This window comes from Polypterus senegalus, chromosome 7 (genome assembly GCF_016835505.1).
Source record: "Polypterus senegalus isolate Bchr_013 chromosome 7, ASM1683550v1, whole genome shotgun sequence".
NCBI lineage: Eukaryota > Metazoa > Chordata > Cladistia > Polypteriformes > Polypteridae > Polypterus > Polypterus senegalus.
In genome coordinates, this window is record NC_053160.1 from 36188333 (window position 1) to 36202877 (window position 14545).

A 14545-nucleotide genomic window follows, 5' to 3' on the forward strand; every position below is an offset into this window, starting at 1 on the left:
ACACCGTTTGGCTTGCTCTCTCTCTCAAGGGTGGGGATCGATCTGTTCTTAGCATAATTCTTTTTTTTTTTGTAAAACTTGATTGCTATGTATTGATTGTAATAAAATAAATAAATAAAAAAAAAAAAAATGTTATCCCCTTCAAAGTAGTTCCCTTGGGCAGCTACACACCGATGGAGACGTTGTTCCCACTGTTGGTGGCAACGCTGGAAATCTTCAACCGGTATGGTCTTCAGCATGTCCGTTACACTATTTTGGAAGTTTTCTAAAGTCCCGAAATGACGTCCTTTGAGGACTTTTTTCAGTAAAGGAAAAAGTCACTTGGACTGAGGTCATGTGAATAAGGGGGCTGGGGAACCACAGGAATGCCTTTTGAGGTCAAAAATTCTGTTATGGAGAGGACAGTGTGACATGAGGCGTTGTCATGATGGAGCATCCATTTGTCTGCAATGTCTGGTCTCACGCGAATAACCCTTTTTCTGAGCCTTTCAAGGACGTCTTTATAAAAAACTTGGTTGACAGTTTCTCCTGGAGGAACAAATTTTGTGGACGATTCCCCTTTTGTCAAAAAAACAAATCAGCATTGATTTGATCTTCGATTTGCTCATTCAAGCTTTCTTTGGTCGAGGAGAGTTTGCAGTGTGCCACTCCTATCTATCTATCTATCTATCGATCTATCGTAAATAAAAACAGAATACAATGATTTTGAAAATCCTTTTCAACCTATATTCAATTGAAGACAAGATATCGAATGTTCAAACTGATAAACTTTATTGTTTTGCAAATCTTCACTCATTTTGAATTTGATGCCTGCAAAACGTTCCAAAAAAGCTGAGACAGGGGCAGCAAAAGACTGGGAAAGTTGAGGAATGTTAAAAAAAAGAAAAACACCTGTTATGAACATTCCACAGGTTAATTGGAAACAGGTGTTTGTCATGATTTGGGTATAAAGGGAGCCTCCCCAAAAGGCTCAGTCGATCACAAGCAAGGATTGGCCAAATAGTCCAGCAGTTTTAGAACGTTTCTCAACGTACAGTTGCAAGGAATCTAGGGATTTCATCATCTACTGTCCATCATATCATCAAAAGATTCAGAGAATCTGGAGAAATCACTGCACATGAGCGGCACGGCCGAATACCCGGATGCCCGTGACCTTTGATCCCTCAGGCACTGTATTAAAAACCGACATCATTCTGTAAAGGATATTGCCACATGGGCTCAGGAATACTTCAGAAAACCATTGTCAATTAACACAGTTCATCGCTACATCTACAAGTGCAAGTTGATATATGGCTTTCGCTTTGCGTAGCTTTAACAACACCCAGAAACGCCACCGGCTTCTCTGGGCCTGAGCTCATCTGAGATTGACTGACGCAAAGTGGAAAAGTGTACTGTGGTCTGACGAGTCCACATTTCAAATTGTTTTTGGAAATCATGGACATCGTGTCCTCTGGGCCAAAGAGGAAAAGAACCATCCAGATTGTTATCAGCGCAAAGTTCAAAAGCCAGCATCTGTAATGGTATTGGGGTGTGTTAGTGCCCATGGCATGGGTAAACTTGCACATCTGTGAAGGCACCATTAATGCTGAAGGGTACATACAGATTTTGGAGAAACATATGCTGCCATCCAAGCAACGTTTTTTTTAGGGACGTCCCTGCTTATTTCAGCAGGACAATACAAAGCCACATTTGCATGTGCTTTGTAGTAAAAGAGTGCGGGTACTAAACTGGCCTGCCTGCAGTCCAGACCTGTCTCCCATTGAAAATGTGTGGCGCATTGTGAAGCGCAAAATACGACAACGGAGACCCCAGACTGTTGAGCAACTGAAGTTGTACATCAAGCAAGAATGGGAAAGAATTCCACCTACACAGCTTCAACAATTAGTGTCCTCAGTTCCCAAACGCTTATTGAGTGTTGTTAAAAGAAAAGGTGATATAACACAGTGGTAAACATGCCCCTGTCCCAGCTTTTTTGGAACGTGTTGCAGGCATCAAATTCAAAATGAGTCAAGATTTGCAAAACAACAATAAAGTTTTATCAGTTTGAACATTCGATATGTTGTCTTTGTAGTGTATTCAATTGAATATAGGTTGAAAAGGATTTGCAAATCATTGTATTCTGTTTTTATTTACGTTTTACACAACGTCCCAACTTCATTGGAATTAGGGTTATACAAAGGGTACATTAGGTGGTCAGCTATGTTTTAAATTTACTGTATGTAGTCGTTTGCACATGCTCAGTGTTGCTGTAGGAGAAAGGGAATTTTCTATTGGGGATCAAAAAGGTGCTGCCTGTCTGTGTCTCTCCTCCTGTAAAAATATTTGAATTCATTTTCACTTTTTCCTTTAAATTGAACATCTTGAGTCCTAAGCTGTAGTCATCTGTGTAGACGAGTAGCTTAGAATGTGAGGGGAAGTTAGCTGGAAACACAATGGGTAAATTGGACTGCATATTATTTTAGTGCAGTTCATCCACAATGCTACACATTTAGACAGTAGTAATCCTAGAGGGGCTGAATTGAACTTATTGGCATGAGAATCTGTGGAAGAATAATTTTAGGGTAACGCAGCATTGATCTTGAAGAAATAACATAAAGGGTTAATAAATGTTGAACATCAGATAAAGATCAAGTGAACAACAAAATGTACTGAAAGATGCCTAAGAGATGACTAAGAAGTCAGCAGATGTTCTGTAAACAATCAGAATGGACAGTTGTTATATGTACAGAAATTTCATGGCTCAACTCAAGGTTATAAAGTAGAACCAGAATATAATAGACTTTTTTATTTTATATAAATCATTTGGGTGTAAACCAAAAAACCAACCAGAGTAAAATGTATGCTTTGATTGACAGTGTATTTAAATTCAATAGTTTTATAAAATGAATCTCTTTTCTTTGTTTCTGTGATCATTCTGACCAGGCTGTAATGGACTGCTTCTGAAGAATGCTTCCTCCAAGACATTTAGCCGAGGAGTAATTAAAAGATACAATGAACAGCTTTTATCCTGACTGATAACTGATTTGTCCTGTTAGGGGATGTTTCTTTCGTTAATTAGATGTTAAATTTCTACCAGAAATCACAGTTGAGTTCAGTATTTTGGGCCCCAAACTGACTTCATACTTAAATATACAAAATATGAAAAAGATTGCATTCTGCAGTTGTTGCTTTAATTTTTTAAAAATGGTGTGTTTTTTTTTTTTTTATAAATTGTTCAAAACATGAGAATGTAAAACTTTGTTCCATTGTTTTAGTGCAGTCTCGTTCAGGAGCAACTTAAGGCTATATTACTTAAAATAATTCACTATATTTGACTCCCTGTTACTTTAGTTGTAGTATTTAACCTTCTAACACTTTCTTGTTCTAGAACTCATTTGGACAGGATCACGGTGAGAGCTAGTTGACAGCCAAACTGCCTGCATTTGTTTCTTTGCATTCTAGACTTGGCAGTTAATAAGTGTCTAAACTTTTGAGTATATAATTTAACTTTTATGGAGTCAAAAACGGTATTGGAATGAATTGTGAGCAAAAGGCAAAAATGCCTCCAAATCAAAGAATTTTGTCCCTTTTAAAACACAAGGGAAGAGCAAAAAATGTCCAATACCATCAAATTATACTTACTGATTTTTTTTTTTTGATTGCGGTTTTGCTGTAATTTATATTGTGGGTCATTTCATTTTACAAATTGAATGCTGCAAATGTAAACAACAATTTCCCCTCCAACATAACACTCCTTATTATTAAACATTGAATCACAGAAGTTATGTTTGGAATCAGTATAATCTGGTAATCAATATTTTAACAGGCTTTAACACACTTGCAGCAGTGGTGCTACTTTGAGGGATTTTGTGTGTGTGTGAAGGACAGCAAAAAGTATAACAAGCAATATACTGTACCTTTTTCTAGCGCCAGTCGACCAAGTCTCACATGTTTGCACATGGTGAGTGAGAGTCGATCTCTCTGGTAATGGTTTCTGAATGAGGTAAATTGTTAGAAACCATGTTGGAAATTTGTATCTGATTTTCAAACTGCAGACTTCTGACCACCTGTTGCCCACAAGGTTGAGTCTAGGTGACATTTCTCATATCAAAGAGAGTTTTAAATTGCTCAGATACACACACACACACACACACACCCACACACCAGTCATTAATGTAGGTGTTCATTTATAATAGCCATGCTGCTGCCAAACATCCACACCTTACAGTTAACTTTCTGCCATGAGGAAAGGGCCTGAAAGTACTATCATGGAACACACCATCTGACTTTCTTGCCAACAGTAACTGTAATGCAGGTTAACTTTGAAAGGTGTAAGCACATGGAAAGGATTCACAATGAGCTAACGGAATTAATGTTTAGAACAAGTGAGAACTTCATTAATGAACAAAAAATAATAGTGTGCATAATTTTTTCTGTATTTCACACAGGCATTATGCTAATAAGGGGAAGGTGGTGGTCTTGGGTTACTAGCTGTATCTTTTGACTGTAGCAATTACGTCCTTGGTGTCCAGTACCACTGACTTTTTCCAATGAAAAGAAAACATGTTTTTTGGTTTGACTTTCAGCATTCAATTTAAAAAAAAAACCAAAACGGGTATACTGATTTAATAAGGATTTTTGTCTTTCTGTTTTATTAGACTAAATAGTTATCTATACTAATAAAAGGCAAAGCCCTCACTCACTCACTCACTCATCACTAATTCTCCAACTTCCCGTGTGGGTGGAAGGCTGAAATTTGGCAGGTTCATTCCTTACAGCTTCCTTACAAAAGTTGGGCAGGTTTTATATCGAAATTCTACGCGTAATTGTCATAACTGGAAGCAGTTTTTCTCCATTTACTGTAATGGAGATGAGCTTCAACGCCATGGGGGTGGAGTTTCGTGTGACATCATCACGCCTCCCACGTAATCACGCAGTACATAGAAAACCAGGAAGACCTCAAAAAACGCTGAAGAAAACATGCATTATATAATTGAGAAGGCAGCGAAACAATAAGAAGCGAGCGAGTGACACATACAACCGTATTCATGAGTTCTGCTACTTCGGAAACAAAGCACGATGTAAACCTACACTTTAAATTAAGTTCATAGACAGGCTGCCGCTGGCGTTTGTAATTTAGTGCCTGCCCATATAAGGCCGTCCGTCAGCGGCAATCCAATACCAAAGTGCCACGGGTAAATATTCACGGGTGAAGGACTGTGCTTATGGAGAGGAAGATGAGATGGTCAGGGTGGTGTTTGACACAAACTCAGCGAAACTGCGAGAGAAAGTTTTAAGTGCCAGGACTAAGTTAACATTAAATACAGCCATGGACATAGCACGAGATGGCACCAGCACAGCTGGGAACCTTCGATGCATGTACACCGAGTGGCTCACGTGAACTGACGCAGTGCACAGATAAATGGCAACAGTTCCAAAGAGCGCTGAACAAAAACCGAATTACACAATTGAAAAGGCAGCAAAAAATATGAAGCGTCTCATACATACAAGCATTTTCATAAATTCAACTACTGCGGAAACAAAGCACACGTTGGAAAAAGTCAATGTCCAGCTAAAGGAAGACAGTGTAAAAAAAACCCGTGCATGCAGTGTGTCAGGTCTCAGATAAAGAAGACGACGAGCTGTTTATTGATGCAGTAAGAAACGAATCGATGAATGAAACCTGTCATCTTTACAATTGACAAACACGGAATGTAACTTGAACACAACACATCCTACAAATACGAACCTGATTGAAAGAAATAATGATAATCAAATCCTTGATGACAGCAACACTCAGTAACACTCACAATAGTCCATATGTGTCAAACTCAAGGGCCGCGGGCCACATCCGGCCCGGCGTGTAATTATATCCGCCCGAGATCATTTTATATACTGTATTATTGTTATTAAAGCCCGGGTATATGAAGCGCTGGTAACACAATAAACTACAGATCCCATAATGCAGCGCTTCAGCTGCCTTGCCGAACACCGCGTTAATCAAGTCTACCTTAAGATGCTGCAAGTTATTGCGAAGCTAGCTCACACAATGCCGAAGAGAAAAGGTGTTTACTGAACCCGTGTGTCTCATTTGTGGAGCTAATGTGGCTGTAATTACAGAATTTAATCTAAGACGGCACTATAAAACAAAACATCAGGGTAACCTGAAAGACCTGAATGCAATGCAGAAGATACAGAAAGCAGAAGAATTAAATAAGAATCTGACACTTCAGCGGACGTTTTACCCGTGCACAATCACAAAGTGATTTCAATTGAGGCTGCTTTTATGGGAGACACAACCACTTGCCTGACTTTCCCTATTACCAAGTAATGTTAAACCAAGTCGTCACTACGGTGTTCCCAAATATGCACTTTGCTGATAAACTGAGCGCACTGAGTTTGCACGGCGCTTTGGTGACTTTGAAGAACAAAAAAAGTCCGTCTACATGCGGCTCGAACCTTGTGCATGTTTGGTAGCACGTATCTGTGTGAGAAGCTCTTCTCAGTGATAAAGACTAACAAAACAGCACACAGGAGTCGCCTCACTGATGAGCACCTGCAGTCCATCCTGAGAATCTCCACAACACAGAACCTCACACCAAACAGAAACGAACCTGTTGCCAAAAAAAGATGCCAGGCGTCCAGCTCTAAAATGACATAAGAGCAAAGACAACTGAATGATTTGATTTGTTATTGCTGAAAGGAACACATTTTATTTATATTTCCAGGTTTTGTTATGCAGCATGTTCATATTTGAATTTGTATAATTTTGAAAGGATATATTTTTATGGAGAGCAATATCTTTTGGGATATTTAAAATCTAAGTTTATTTTTTATATAAATTTACATAAGAGTAAAGAAATTTGAATGTTTGTTCTTTTAAGTTAAGGTTTGAGTTGATTTATTCACGAATAATATTCCTGTCTGTTTTTACCATTCCTACCAAAGATATTTCTGTCGACTAAATAAAAATTCCTTCTATTTAAAATTTAAATAGAACTTGAACAAATACGATAGTTCATAATATCCACGCAGACTTGCACGTAAAAGCGGGAGTTATCCGTTTTAACAAGCAGCGTATTGCACTGATACGAAATAGCTGTGTGTGTATATATGTAGATATGTATGTATATGTATATATATATGTTTATATATGTGTGTGTGTATGTATGTGTATATGTATAGATATGTATATATATGTTTGTGTGTGTGTGTAAATATATATATATATATATATATATATATATATATATATATATATATATATATATATATATATATATATATATATATATATATGACAGCAACACTCATCACTCACAACAGTGACAAAACAATAACATTGACAATCATGTTACGTTATTTTCAAAATGTTTCCTTTTCTTTTCATTGCTTCTTTAACACACTACTTCTCCGCTGCGAAGCGCGGGTATTTTGCTAGTTATTTTGATAAAGTAAAATGTCTCAAATTTTTTCCCTTAGATTTCATTCAGTGTGTGTTTAAAAAAAAATATATAATTTTGTTCTATTAAGAATTGAGATTCTTCCATACTATTTTTATACTCTTGTTTGTATTTGTTTAAATAAAAATGAAGGTAAATCAGTAACATAGCTGATTTTGCGTGATCAGGTAATAGATATGGAGGTAAAAAAAAATCTTCATTGAAGCACTAGTTAGACATTTGTATGCTTAAAGATAAATAGGTTTGCCTCCTCAATGCACAGATGTGTCTTATGTATTTAAAAAAAAAAGAAGAAGCTCCAAACACATTTGCTTCCCTGCTCTTGGGTCATTAAAGTGTTCCCATTCCCCTTCAGACATTAACACTTGACTAGATCTCATATGTACAGGCCTCTAGGTGTACCACATGACGGTGTCTCTGTCCCAAAGCACTTCGTGTTTACCAAGTTCGTTACATTGCTGCGTTAGTCTGCTGCTGTGGTTTTGCCTAGAAGAATGAAGATTCTTTTAGACAGTCAAGTGTAATAATAGTAAACCTTTATTCTTTATATAAGGTCCCCTGATAAAATCAGTTTAGACATGATTGTGGAATATGCAATGCAGAATAATTAATTTATTCTTGATGTTCTAATAACACAAAGATAAATTGCAAAAATGTAAATAGGAGGGCTGTGTTCGCCGTCTTTTCTATCTATATCTATCTATCTATCTATCTATCTATCTATCTATCTATCTATCTATCTATCTAAAATATGCAGTGAGAATATTGGAGCAGTGTCTGTTTTTGTTAGACGATTTCCTGTTACAAAAGGTCAACATTTGCGTTTTAATGTAGTCTTAACTTGAAAATTTTTTGCCCTTTCACTTTTGAAAGCCATAGTGATGTTTATAATTTTTAAATATTAACTATAATATCTCATATTCTATCAAATGCATGGTTTCAGGTGAGGTGAGGGTAAGGTGCTGGCAAATAACTTTTTTTTTTTTTTTTTTTGTGTTAATATGACAGTTGTTCTTTGCTTCATAGTCTTGTCACATTCTAATTTATAATCATGTATATTTTAATATGTATACATTTGTTTCTTTTCCTGGCTTTAGTCTCAAAGAAAATACCAGCCACAGTAATGTTTGAAAGTAAAGACAACTGGAAATTAGAAGTGAATCGCACCAGAAGTAGCTGTAAAATTGCGCACGTCAATGAAAACTATGTTGTCTCTGAGAGGTAAGCAAGCTTAAATAACCCACACCCTAGACACAAATAAAATCTTAGTCTAGAAATTAAACTGACCTTTTCATGGTCATCATCTTCCTAAAGGTCTACTAATTGTAATATAGTGCAAATAGACTTGTATTCTTGTGGCTGTTAAAGTGGTTTCTTTTTTTTATATTTTATCTTCCCACAGACTCCCTCAATATTTTGCTGTTCCATTTGCGGTTTCGGATGAAGATATAAGGAAGTTCAAAGGACAAGGTGTTCCTGTGCGTACATTTTCATTTTATTAGAATTGTGACTTCCTTCATGTAGACATTACCAAGTTGCCATCTTTCCAGTGTGAAGCAGTAAAGAGTGAGATTCCCCTCTCCTAATAATGTAAAGTTACATTTGTATATGAAGCTTGTAAAATATCTATTTTGCTATGTCCTTAGAATGTGGTTGACTGGTAGCATTTAATTCTAATTCCACCATTCCCTTGCCCTTTTAAGTTTTCCTGAATGGGAGCACGAATCCCTTAGTTGGGGCCATTTTGCTCCTTCCGGTTTTCTAAATGTTGCCTCCATGTCCTACATGACTTCTTGGCATATCTGGATACAGCAATCAAATCCCCAGGTTTGCATCTGCCTTTGCTTCCGGTCAGAGCACATCCTGACCTGTTAGTTTGCCATCACTTCCTATCATTCTGGTTTGGATTTCTCAGCAGAAGTAGTTTTCAGTTGAAAGGAATGGGTATATTAGGAATTAGGTATATAATTTGTATGTTAGATATATTTGCTTTGAATTAAAACCAAAAGTACAAGAGAGCATCTTTTTTTAAAATATTCATTTAATTCTATATGATTGATGTATGCAATTGTTGACCTTTACAGCTTTGGTGCTGGTCTCACAGTAATGGCTCTGCTTTGTTTAAAATGTCTGCCTTACCCAATGTTCAAGATGATGGAACTGCACAGGTATACCGAATGTTTGTGGACAGGTAAATATGTTTATCATCTCTAAATAATTTACTCCATTAGTTTCCTTTCTGAAAAGAGTAGTTCTACTCAACGTTCTTTGTGAATTATTGAAAGTGTTAACCCTGTCACTGAAATTGAATGTAGCAAGCTCACACAGGGACCTCACATTAGCAGCTTGTAGCAAACACACTTTTGTATTAAATACACTGGGATTGTGACAATAGGTTAGGAAGGAGATATAGACTGGTTAATAAATAACAAAAAAATAGCATGGGTACTTCAGTTTCAATCCTGGAGGGTTACAGTAGCTTCAGGTTTGTGTGGGTTGTTTTTTTTTTTTGGGTTAGTCTAATTTTTAATTAGAAGCAAATTTTAGCTTATTAGATGTTCTTTCTACAAAGTTCAAATTAACTTTGTGGATTTTTTTTTTGACTGGAGCAGACCTTTTCTTCCTTTCCAAATATTGCATTTAAACTGATGCTTCATATTAAACATAGGTATAAATCTGTCCAAATGAGATAAATTGTTATTCATGTCTTTCTCATTGTTAATTGGCAACTTGTTAAAACAAGACACAATTAAAAACCGTGAATGTGCCATTTTAAAAATAAAAGCAGTTGAGGGTTGGGAATCTTAACGAGCAAGTTTAACTAAAATAAAGAAGACAAATGTTGTTTGAGTGTTAACGTCCTCAGGGGCAGTTATTAGCTTTGAATTAGTTTGCAAAAAAAAAAACCTGCAGCCACTGAGATGATGTTGTATCACTTTGTAACACTTTGGAGCTATAATAAGGAACTTTTAATGCATCTTATGGTCAACACACAATTGTCTATCAAAAGTGAAGGAATGCTCAAGAAAAGTTTAAGTTTTGGAGATGAAGGGTTTCTCTGTTGTAGAATTTTAAAATTGGTAACCACTAGAAGAAAAGTCCTTTATAGGTCTGCATGATTTTTGAGTAGCTAACAGTATTCAGGAGTAATAAGTGACACTTTGAAGTCAACTGTTATTGTTTTTAACAGGATGACCAATGCAGTTTGCCAGAACCAGATGTATCCTGTGAAAATACAAGACTTTTCTTCTGGTTTTCTGCCCCTATCTGACCTTCAGCAATCATACAATAAATTTAAGCAGTTCTTCTTGATTGGTAAGATTTTGCATCATGCTCTTTTTTTCAGCTGACATGTGATGGGACAGTGCATGCGCTAGTGTCTCCCAGTTGTGTGGGTGTTTTGAAATACAGCAAGAAAGTATGACGTGAATAATGTGAAATGTAGGTGTTCTTTTAATACTTCTCAATCTATAAAGTTTGAGAAATACTGGAACAGTCGGCCACAATGTGTTTAGATTTGGAAAGAACAATGATAGTCACCTTATTAAAATTCGCTCTTAATCCATGCATACCTTGAAAATTGCACTGAATAATAAAAGATACAGTGCTCCAAAAGCTATCCTCTCTGCTGCATATTTTAAGATGAGCATCTGTAGTGGGATTATTAAGGAGTTCACTTGACTCTGTGGCCTGTTGACTACCTGACATCTCTTGCAATGTTTTTTTTGGCTGACTATCTGTTTTACATGCGTACCATAATTTTTTTTATTTAATACTTATTCAGAATGACTTCGCCAATGAGTTTATGATGGTTTTAGTCATTTAGCCCACGTCTTTGGGTAATATGCTATTTGTAGCTGCGTTTTCCCAAAATTACCAGTTCTGTAGCTTCAACTCAAAAAAAGTGGGATTCAACAAAAGCCTGACGCGTAGAAATGATTCCACAGACAAAATATCTTGGTTTTTTTGTAAGTTTAGTTAAGTTTTGAAGTAAAACAGTTCACACAAAAAGAAAAGATTAAAATAACAAAAAAGAAAAAATTAATGTTAAGAAAAGTTCAATTCTAAGCTTAATCTTGTTACATCACAAATCGTTACTTCTCACTTAACATTTCTGAACCATTTCAAAACGGTCAGAAAACTGTATGCTTATCCCATTTCTAAGCTTAAATGGGTCTTTCAAGTCCTCCTTTACTGGGACTTGTTCCAAACAAACTGAGCTTATTATCACACTGTTATTCAGTTATAGTAAGAAGGTTCTATCTCTTGCTAACTTATAGGGGGAAAAGACTATACCATAAGCTATGACTATGAAAGACATTAATATTCTATTCAAATTAAGCAAACATCAATGTGAGTTTAACTCAAAACTTTAACTTTCTAAGATTGGCTCTTACACTATTATATTGGTGATCTCAAATGAAAGTGTCTGAAATTGGTTTTAATTGATAAAACATGATGTTCAGCAAACGCTACTGAAATAATTTCGAGACCACTAGATGCTGTTTTGAGAAAGTGTTAGTGAGGCCTTTTTAATTACCCAGATTTCTTCATTTGTTGAAGATTAGACTACATTTTCATGATAATTAAACACATTCTGCTCATACTAATGACACAAAAGTACACATACTTTCCTTCAATAGTGAACATATTCTGCAGTCCAGGCTGGACAAAGTATGTGAGCCGCTGAAAATTTCCTGTAGCTGCCAATCGGATTTGCCCAACAGAATTCTAGACCATTTCAACTTACAAAATTGTTTTACATCATTGATATTACTGGGATTTCTTCCAGGAGCAATCCCGGTATTGTGCATATCTCTCCTAGTTTTTAGCTTTCGTCTCCTGTGTCTGCAGAACATTGCCCTCGGTTCATCAGGGTGGACTCTTGTGGACTTCAACCTACACCAATTTATCATTTGGAAAGCAGTGGCTTCCTTCACAATGTCTGGCTGCAAACATCGTTCTTGTTCATTATTTTTCAGTGTTTCCTTACAGCAATGCCATGGGCAGATTTTTGACAGGTTCAAGAGATTACCTAATTACCACATTCTTTTGTCCTTGGGCCTTTGTTTAAACAACGTATTTAGTATTTGACAAGGAATGCTATTGTTTCTTTGTGGGCTTATTAGTTGAAGTTGTAGTATTGTGTACCATTGTGACATAGCTGTCTGTCAGACTACATTATTATAAGTAATGAATGCAGAAATCCAGGTAACTTCAAAGGCATCAAAAACTTAACTGTATATGTTCAATTTACTGTATAATTTAAAGCTTGTGTACCAGAATTAACAATAAAATAAATGGCATTTGTCTCTCTCCAGCCTTTAATTTGAATTATCTAGAGAGGGACATTGCAACCTTTTGCTGTATGTATCTTTTAACAGTTCAGCTCTTGCCCTGTTAATAGCCTAATCAATGCATCCATGAAGCACAATTTAACTCCAGAATCCTAGTTTACTCTCAGTAAATGAAGATGCAATAAATTTGTACAAGTCATTAATTCAGTATATAAATACTGTGAGTATTGTTAAATCTCAGTAAAGTATGGAATTTTCAGATACTAAAGGAAGAGATTACTACACCCACTTGGGTCAAATTTTATATTTTAATCACAGTGTCCTGAGAAATGGCAGTACAGGTGTTCAAACAACCTCTGCATGTATTGGTAGTACTGAGTGACTGCAAATAGACAAATTATGGTACTCTAAAAGGCACAAAAATATATATATATGATTTAAAAACTACATATAAAAATGACTTACTATGGTGATGATGCATGTCGAGGAGAAAAACTTCCGAAGTCCTGTCCAGAAATACTTTTGGATTCACGCAAGAGAATTTTAGTGTGTGAGGGCAGAAGTCATAAAAGCAAAACACAGGCACACAGATTTGTATTATTGTCCCTTTTAACTCGGTATGGAATTATTTCAGAAACAGATTTGTGCGTGATTTGAGACTGAACTAACCTGGCTGATTTTAACTTTTATTGTCACAGGTTTGTTAGGGGAGATGAAAAGACAATGAATTTAATCGCTTTTAAGTACTGCCCTATATGGCCCTCACTAAATGATGGGACACTTTGCATTCACTGTCTGATGTAATGAGCACTTCTCCAGATGTCCATCAGTCCAAGCATCTGTCTGTCTTGTAGCTGGTGTATGCAGTACAGCATTGTGCTTTTTAAGGATGCTTCACTTGCATCCACAGTTTTGCATCTAAGATTGTGGGATGGTTGCCAGTGCAGTCAACCGTTGTAGCAGGTAAATATCAAGGCAAGATTCAAACAAAGTAGCTGTTTGGCTTGTCTACACCAGTGATGACAATGACTTGCTCAATTTCTTAATGCCAAAGTTAATTTTATTTAGTATTTCAGTGCTTTGAAGAGCAAGGCACATCTCCTTATTAATATGGCATGTACTGTGATAACAGAAATGCAGTCCAATTGCTGAAACATACAGTTAGTAGGACATACAAAACAGTGTACCTTCATTGCCAAAAACACATTGGCAAACCATGAATTTTCGTCAATCATTTGACTTTTAAAAGCAGACTATCATTAATTTGTATAACCCATAAGTAAAAGCACACATCCTATATTTAAATGGTATGTTAAAAAATGCAATGCTTTGTCACAGTTATAAGTTTGAGTACAGGTAACAGCCCAAGTAACTGGACTTGTATACTGGGATAAGAAAGAAGTGGGATTACTCACATAAGAAACTTCAAAACCAAGGCTGTTTTTTTAGGAGATCTGAAGTAAGAGTCATGTAAAACTGACAAATTTGATTTCACACAAGAAGCATTTAAAGTTTTTGGACAAATGTAAAGAAAGGATGGATGGATTTGGAAAATTTAAAGCACTATTAGTATCTGATATTTGAAATTTAAATTAATTTGACTAATATGTTAAATATTCCTACTATTAATATTATTTTTTTCACCAGCTAATGATGCAAATACAAATCTTACAATAGAAAATATTACAAACCAAGCAGATTGGTTCACTGACGGGCTAGACTTTAAAAGCATTTTGTTAAAACAAACATATACAGCTCTCAAGAATCTGTTTAAATGGAAGTATCCAGAATTCTTTTGGAATTCAC

At 36.0% G+C, this 14545-nt stretch overlaps 1 protein-coding gene across 1 annotated transcript in view; it reads left to right on the plus strand.

The window, feature by feature from the left end:
- The window catches only part of mtmr12 (myotubularin related protein 12), an 82109-nt gene that overhangs the window by 54426 nt on the left and 13138 nt on the right, over nt 1-14545 (plus strand). Inside the window, exons 7-10 of the mRNA XM_039758490.1 lie at nt 8540-8663; nt 8845-8920; nt 9527-9633; nt 10633-10757. Coding sequence (XP_039614424.1) covers nt 8540-8663; nt 8845-8920; nt 9527-9633; nt 10633-10757 — 432 coding nt within the window. The remainder of the gene's footprint in view (nt 1-8539; nt 8664-8844; nt 8921-9526; nt 9634-10632; nt 10758-14545) is intronic.